General features: G+C 34.7%; 1 protein-coding gene across 1 annotated transcript; it reads left to right on the plus strand.

Moving 5' to 3' along the window:
* The first annotated feature begins 5409 nt into the window (after positions 1-5409).
* On the plus strand, positions 5410-6187 carry LOC127902174 (histone H2B.3-like). Its single transcript, XM_052440985.1, has 2 exons — positions 5410-5413; positions 5847-6187. Exons 1-2 carry the CDS (start codon positions 5410-5412, stop codon positions 6185-6187), a joined length of 345 nt encoding a protein of 114 aa, XP_052296945.1.
* Positions 6188-9252: the final 3065 nt, after the last annotated feature.

A 9252-nucleotide genomic window follows, 5' to 3' on the forward strand; every position in this document is an offset into this window, starting at 1 on the left:
CCAACATCACTTGGTTCACCCGTACGGCAACTGTCTTGAACAAAAGCAACAAGTTGTTGGATTTTCTTGGGCCTGAGGTCTTGATTGGCATCAAGTTTCTGACTAGTGAAAATATGTAAGTTGCATATTTTCCGAAGCTTTTTCCATTTTGTCGAGACAGGGAGCCACGGTATCCCGTATTCATCCTTCTGGATGGACCTGATAGATTCTGGAACGTTTCGATTGCATAAAGATGTGTCATGATCTTGAAGGACTTGTTTGGCCATGGCTGCTGAGGAAATGACTACTGTGGTCACCTGCCCAAATTGTAGACTCATGATAGGGCCATGGACCTTGGCAAGGTCGGCTAGTGACTTGTGAGGTTTTTGCCCAAGCTCCAGGAGGTTTCCGATGATCGGCAGAGGCGTCGGCCCCGGTGGAAGCTTTCTTGATCCTTTAGAGAAAGACCTTAACGTTATGACCCAAACCCATGTGAATAGAAGCCATAGTACGCAGCTTATCAAGATTTCCATCTTTGATCTTATTTCTGTCAGAAATTCCCAATGAAACTTGTTTGCACTACCTTTCTGAAGCGTGAGATTTTACGTTCCAGATTAAGCATAGTGCCGACAAAAGAGCTGAAAGACGAGTGAAGTTAAGATTAGGGATGGGCAATTTCAAAATCCAATTGGATTTCGGATAATTCGGATGGGAAAAAAATTCATCCGATTCTAATCCGAACTTCAAATCCGACCCGATCCAATCCAAAATAAATAATGGAAAAAGTAATTCGGACCAGATTAATATTTCGAATTGATTCATATTCGAATCGGTTTGGATTGGTTCGGATTGAATTCGGATTTGGAACCTTTTTGACAATTTCCACAAAAATTCATGCAATTTATAATTAATGAAAACATAAAACACAAGTAAAACCATCAAAAGGGTGCGGTCGAGTAAGGTAAACTACACAATTGTCAGATGCTCGTCTCAATCGATGGCGTGCACGAATCATCGAGAACTTCAACGGCGTGTGGCGTGCAACTGGCCGACTGGACGTCGACGTCGATCAAAAAGTGGCTGGGATTAACGGCCTGGGTCGTCGCGGCATCGTGGGTTTGGAGGGGCTTAAATGTCGTGGCGGCTAGGCGTCGATCAAGACGCGGCTGAGTTTATTTGGTTTGTGTAGTCGGCGGCATGGGCTGCGGGTTGGGTCTGGTCGTCGGCGGAGTGCATTTTGTTTGTGGTTTCTGTGGTTTGTGCTTTTGGTTTGTGTTCGTGCATTCGGTTTGTGGCTGCTGCTAGTTTGTGCGTTTGTTTTGTGTTTGTGCTTTCTACTGTTTTGTGCTTGTGCCTTTAGTTTGTGGCTGCTGTTGCTTTGTGCTGGTTTAGGGTGAGATGGAATTAGGGATTTTGTGCTTTTATATTTTCTTTTTTTTTTCCAAGTAGAATTGTTGTAGTTGTGAATCGGATCGAATTATTCAAATTGATCCGAATCCAATCCGATCCAAATTAAATTAGATTGAATGACACAGATCTTATCCGATCGGATTTGAAGCGAAATCCGAATCTGATATGAATTTATACAGATTGGATGTATCTGAATCCGATCCGATGCCAACCATAATTGAGATGGGGTGAATTTATTGACATAGGTGGATTTTCCGTTTCATTATTATTTTCTTTTGACATGGGACATTAGATTGAAATGGACATGGACCTGATTTAGTTTAAAATTATCAACTGCGATAGATTTTCAACTCATTGCATTGAAACATTCAATATATATGATAAATTTATAAATTAGATTCTTTTATTCAGGCTGAGATGATTTTCAATTTTCATCACATTAATTATAGGAACACTGTAGAACTTACTCTATATGTACGTGGCACATTCTCTGTTCGTACCCATGTCAAGGCCATTTTATTGCATCCATTATTTGATTCATATACCGCCTTTTGCTGTGCCTATAGTAATATTAAACCAATGATAAAAATAACCACTTAGCACATTCTTATGCCCTTGTTTTAATGGGATAATTTATTGATCTTACCTTTATAGCATCTAGAAGTTTTAATTTGGGCTGTCTTGGAGGTATTTGAGAATCCAAGTTTTTATTATATTATCAGCAATTTGAACATCTGTTAGAATCCGCCCCTTCTCATCATCTTTTGCAGGTCGATTTGTCCATGTACATAAAACATCGTTCAAACTACACCACCTAGCATTGTAAGACAAATTGTGGCGGCGCATTTTTAGGTCGTTTAAATCTTTTCCGATCCAAGCATGCCCAGAAAGTCTTGATTTTATGATGAGGCAGACGGCTGTGACCCGTGCTCGTGGACTCACAGTGCTCTTTCTTTATTGACATCTAGACACATGGTGCTTGAAAGTCATCAAAATATCCACACGTCATTCTGTTAATGTAATAGGATTAAAAGTGTCAAGAATAAATCTAAATTTGAAATTCATTAAAATTTGAAGGGAACATTGTCATTGAATGCAAAAAGACAATAAAAAAAAATAATAGACGAGCAACGACTTAACAAATTTGATAGTCTTTTTAAATGACAATCATAATTGTAATTTTCTAATATTAATTTTTTAAGTTAAAGATAAAACAATCTTTATCTCTCAAGTTCTTTATTGATATTTTACGGGTCAATATTAAAGGTGGCGTTTGTTTTTTATTTGAAATCTAAATAGACCTACATCGGTTTGAAATCTAAATAGATCTAAAGGTTTGAATCTGAATAATATATTATTTTACTGAATTTCTAAAAATAAGTATTAAGCTGTTTATTTTTTCCAGCTACAGCCAATTCTATTCATATAATGGATATTAATTTCATTATACAATTTCAAACTAAATTGTCCACGCGGAGTTTTTGTAAACTTTCTTGTGCGGAGTATTGACCGATAAATATAGTTCATTAAATAGTTTCAAACTTAGTTTGTATATTACGCTGAAACTTAGTATGAATAGGAATGTATATAACTGATATTTAATACGTGGATTATAGTTCATTAAACACTTTCATACCCTTCCTATTCATACTATCATTTTATTTTAAATATAGTTCATTATATAGTTTCAAACTTTCTTTTGGAAGTCTATTTCATTGCATATTTCGTTAACTAATAGTCATTTAGGATAAGTCTTTTTTAAAGTTTAGACCTCTGCCAACTTCATTATTTTAAATATATGTTTATTTTTATGTCTATCTGTAACCAACAAACAAAATTCAGATTTATATCTATTCATTATAAATTTTAATTCCATATTTGGCCAATGTTGCAATAAATATGATGTTGCAAAAATGAGTGCCTTCATCATTGATTATGGCTCTTGGAGTTCCAAATCTCATGAAAATGTTCTTATGAAGGAATCTCACCACGGCTTTGGCATCATTTGTTGGGAGTGCTACAGCTTCTACCCATTTGATAGTCTATAGCAAGTAAAATGTATAAATTCCCAAAAGAGAGTGGGAAGGGACCCATGAAGTCTATCCCCCATACATCAAAGAGCTCAACTTCCAAAATGTTGGTTAATGGCATTTCATGCTTTTGAGAAATGTTCTTTGTTCTTTGACATCTATCACAACATTTAACAAATCATAAGCATCTTTAAAAATAGAAGGTCAGTAATAACCTGATTGTAAAACTTTGGCTGTTATTCTGTGGCCTCTAAAATGTCCTCCGTATGTTGCAGCATGGCATGAGTGCAGTATGTTAGGGATTTCTTCATTAGGCACACATCTCCTGATCATATGATCTGAACACATCTTATACAAATAAAGTTCATCCCACTGATAACTTCTCACATAATGGAGAAATCTCTTTTTCTGCTGGTAACTTAGATCAGGTGGCAACATTCCACTCACCAAGTAATTAGCAAAATCGGCATACCATGGTAACCCAGATTGCTGCAGGAAGAAAATTGTTATTTTACACTCCAAGTCTCACTAACATCCCTACTTTTATGTATTTAAGTCACTTGTGATTTAATTATGTGTGTTTTATTATAATTAAGTGTTTTATGTATTTTGGGGGGCATCATGGTTATTTCACTATGAATGAGAGATCAGATAGCAAAACGGACAATAATTTTAAACTCAGGACAGTCAAAAACCTTAGAAGGAGCGTAAAAGGATAAACGAAATTGTTCACATATACGGTACTATTTATGATACTGTTCACGACATTGTTCATATATACGGTACGATGACGTGGCATTGATCGATAAGTGATGTCCATTTTCGATTGATGACTATTGATTTAATTCGTATTCCATTATTTCGCCCGTATTAAGGAAACAATCATTTTAGGTGACAGATTAGGTCCCAGTTTGGGTGTATATATACACACAAAATTCACTCAAGATGATGAATTTGAGAAATAAATGAATATTTCTCGACATCGGATTGTATTAAGTATACCCATCAATGAGTACAGTCATTCATAATTGATGACTTAAAATGATTGATGTTGTGTGGCTCCATTCATTTGATTTCTATCAATTGGCAATTAAAAGCCGTGATAAAAATTTTTGGACTACCAACCTACCTGGGATGCTCGAAATCCTTGGTTGCAAGGTGACTAATGGTGCTTATTTCCTTAATAGAAACCAACCTCACAATGGCTTTTTGATAACAAAAGTGACGAACAAAATTCTAAAGCACTCAAGAAGGATATTAAGAAACAAGGATTGTGAAAAATGAGGCTTAGATCAAAAGGGAATCGAAAAACCTCATTTAAGGCTCTATTTTTCACCTGCTGGACTACTGACTAATTTTAATTACAAGTTCAAATAAAATTTTCTAAACACTTAAGAAGGATTATAGAACAATCGTCATGAAAAATGTTGAATTTAAACTCAGCAGATAACCAAGTTTAATCCCTCAAGGTCTACTCCTAAGCACTTAAATCTCATAATTACACCTATAAAGATCAAGCTTAATGTAATTGACTCTTAACAATTCAAGAATGGTAACCAAAATAATAAGAACAGAAACACAATTACACAATTTGACGGTAGAGATTTATAGTGGTAGGGCTTCAAGCAAACCTACATCCATTGCAAAAGGAGAAGCAAGATTTCACTAATTTGGGTTTTTCAAGACTCAATGTTTGCAGAGAGTGTGTGACAGGATCACCAGATTTCAATAACCACACATGAGGCCTAATATATAGAGAGACATTCATATGGAAAAGTCCACTAACAGCCACCTCACGTATTTCGGGGTTTGTTATCAAAACCCACAAGCTTCCCGTGCATATAACGTCCTTCATAGCCATTCGCACTAGTTGATGGACACGTGTCAATGCTTCATCCACTCTATTATGCAAAACAACAAATGTAGCTATTGAATTTGATAAGTGATGCACGTGAAACATCACGTGTATCACCTAGTCTTCCAGCTGACAATGGGTAATTTTTAGGGACCTCCCCTAAGGTTTTGCGTATTATCACTCAGATAGAATGTATTGATGTAATTACAGATACTTCCCGCCTCATTAGTATAAAATATGTATGGCATTAGTATAAAAGGGTAAACATGTAAATACATACTTAAATTTTAAAAATAATTTAAAATGAAGCTCGATGTCTAAGAAATCTTGAATGTTACACCTTATTAGCCAAATCTTGGAAATAACCAACAGACAAAAGAAAGCTACCAATGCCCTTATCTTTCTCTTTCACATAAGTAAAAACTCAATACCAGAAGCAAAAGCCAAACATCCACTTATCTTTCCAATTCACAGAAGCAAGAACCCAATACCATTCCCGATCTTTTTTCTAAAGCTGTGAAGAAATCAAGATTAATAAAGATTTTACCTTTAAATTTTGTTGTTGGCTCAAGTCTTCCATAATGGCGCTGCTCGAGAAGAAGCTAAAGACTGGGAAGAAATCTCAGAGGAAGCCGCCTATAGCGACAAGAAAAAGAAGCGCGCGAAGAAGAGCATCAAGACGTACAAGATCTACATCTTCAAAGTCCTAAACCAAATCTATCCTGATATCGGAATCTCAAGCAAGGCCATGGGAATCATGAACAGTTTCATCAACGATATTTTCAAGAAGCTTGCTTGGGAAGCTTCAAGGTTGGTGAGGTACAAGAAAAAGCCGACGATTACATCTTGGGAAATTCATACCGTTGTGATACTTCTACTTCCTAGTGAGTTAGCCAAGCATGTTGTTTCTTAGGGTACCAAGGCTGTTACTAAGTTTGCTTCTTTTTAAATGAAGTTTGCTGCAATTGTCAGTGGATTTGGGTGCTATATGATTTGTTTAGTTAGTGATTTGGGCTTTTAATTTTACTAGATGAAGACATTTTTGTTTTCATTTTTATTTTTATTTTTTATTTTGAGTGGGGTTTTAAGGTTTGTTTGGATGTACTTGAAATTGGAATCTGATCTAGGTGATGTGCATGTTCATTCTGTGAGAAAATGAAAATGAAAATGAAATAAGATTTCTAAATTGCCTTCTTCGTTCTTTACTGAGTTGTGATTCGATATTGTGAAATTCTCTTAAGTGAAACAATTGCGTTTTAGATTTTTTTTTTAATAGACAATACGAATTGCTTTACATAGAGGATTATGTTTGTCTATTAAACGTTTTTTAATTCCAGGTAATCTTATTGTCATCAGTTCTCAAAGCTTAATTTAATAATTCATTATTTTGGCAAGAAGGGTATTTTAATAATTTAAACAGTCTACTACCAGTTAATGTAATGGGAAACTAACGACAGGGGAGCTACCCGCAATTACATCAATACATTCCATCTGAGTGTTAATACACGAAGCCTCAGGGGAGGTCCTTAAAAATTACCCAGCTGACAATACATAAATGTCAGAAGTCCCTCTGAAGCTCTACAAATGGCATGTCATACATGCAAGAGAAGCATGTCATAAAGGTCTAGAGAATGTAACCGACTTGTCATTCTCGATTGCAAACCCAGATTTGAGCTTGATCCTTCAATAAAAAATGACCAAGAAATGGCTTAGTGGAAGTAAATCTAAAATGGCAAAAATCATAGAAGATGATTGATATGAGAAATTGGGTATTCCTATGCTATATATGTCTCTACTACCTGGTATATTGAGAGTTACAGTGAAAACTATTGAGATTATGAGCGCAACAATTGAGCAACATGAAATTGAAGATAGTTTATCAATATGTCATGATAAAAATATGGATAAACTATAAAGAGGTAAAACATAAAATGGACTAAATGGTCTTAACACCTTTACGAAATTAACCCCTTTCTTTTGAGTAAAGCCTTTAGGTTCAACACCTAGTATTCCCCCTTTAACCATATAAATCGACTTATACCATTCTACTTTCTCGTTTGCAAGCCTCTCTATTGGATCCCAAATATGGTTTCTAGTCAATGACTACATTTCCTCATCCATGGCTTCCTACCATTTTTATTATCTATCACTTTTAGCAGCCTCTGAGTAAGTCTTTGTTTAATCGATTTCAACCTCATGTAATGTTGTAAATGCAAATGCAATTGGATCTGCATATGCATACCTCTTAGGTCGCTTTATTACCTTTTTCTTTCTATTTCTCACCAGCTAATAGTCTATAATTTCTTGATCATCTGTTTGCTCATCTTCTAATTTAGAAATGTCCATATTAGATCATGATTCATGTTAAGCTCTCTGTTTCCGCTTTGTATTAGAAGTTGAAAACTCCACCCTAAAATGAGTCTTTTAATCTTTCACACTGGGCTTTGTGATATCAGGTTTACAATGAGTTAAGTTTTGAAGCATCTCAAACTCATTAAACATAACGGCTCTGCTGATAATATCTCTTGTTGACTTTAAATTAGTGCACTAGATAGCTAAGAAATACACACTTTAAGCCTTAGGTTCGATCTTTCCTTGCTTAGTGTGTGAATATAAAAGCAAACCAAAGACCCTCAAACTAGAATAGTCTATTGATCTACCAAACTAAAGCTCAATAAGTGTTTTAAATCAATTCCATATGAGGGGCTTCTATTCAGCATATAGCAATTTGTAGATAGCTGTAAATAAAGCTTTTGCTCATGATGTCATCGATAACTTTGAATGAATAAGCATGTATCTCACCTTATCAATCAAAGTTCTATTTTATCTTTTCAGCTAATCTATTCTACTGAGGTATGTATCTCATTATTTTGTGTCTCATAATCCCATGCTCAATACAATAGCCATCTAACCTCTTATTACAAAACTCCATATCATTATCAGTCCCCAACCTCCGAACTTTTCTTTTTGTTTAATAATTAACTAATATTTTCTAAGCATTGAACTATTCAAACACATCATCCGTGCTCTTGAATATATATATTGAAACCATCTTTAAAAAGTCATTAATGAGAGATAAGAAGTACTTTGCCCTACCTAAAGAAACTTTATGTGTTGGTTCATTTTATACATAAACACCATCACTAAATTTGAGTCTTGAAGACTTGCCGAGGACACATTCTTCGCAGAATCTCTTGGTCTCTATCTTATCATTTCCTAAAACTCCCTGTTTTGACATCTCTTTAAACCCATTTCACTCAAATAGCCTAATCTCAAATGCCAAAATATTGTTTTATCTAAAGATTTTAGGTTAGATTAATTTTTAACTTAGTACGGTGTAATAATATAATCACATTATAGTATTAAATTATATGACTTAATAGTTTTCTGGAATTTAATAAAGTCTAGCATCCTAGACCATGCAGTCATTCTCTAATACGGATGCTTGTATCTGTTGGGATTATATGCTCTTTTAAAGCATATTAATTTATTTTTTGATTAATAAAATATTTGAGATGTTTTCAATTGCATAAATATATATTGAACAAGGTCCGTGTAATTATATTAAAAGCAAAAGCTTTTACTTTTGTCAAAGTCCTGCTTTAATTATTAAAGCACTTTGTCCCTTTGTAATAATTAAAGTTGTATCATGATGTATCTTTTGCTTTTCCTTTTGAAAAAGATAGGGATCATGTCCTATCTTCCTGAGATTTCTCCTATAAAAGGAGTTCTCTCCTCTCTTGTAAGATATAGAAAGTTTGAAGAAAATAAACTCTCGTGTGTTTTCTAAAACCATGAATTTCTAAACTTCTCTTCTCTCTCTGCAAATGAAGCCCTAGGGAAAAGAAAAGGAATAAAGATTAAATTTGTTCATTTTGAAACCTAAGGAAGTATGCTCTGCACTTGCCTTCCAATAAGGATCCTGTGCATCAGAAAACTTTTGAAACAATTTCTTATCTGGTTTGGTACCCTGTTTTA

This window comes from Citrus sinensis, chromosome 5 (assembly GCF_022201045.2).
Source record: "Citrus sinensis cultivar Valencia sweet orange chromosome 5, DVS_A1.0, whole genome shotgun sequence".
In the NCBI taxonomy this organism is placed as follows: domain Eukaryota; kingdom Viridiplantae; phylum Streptophyta; class Magnoliopsida; order Sapindales; family Rutaceae; genus Citrus; species Citrus sinensis.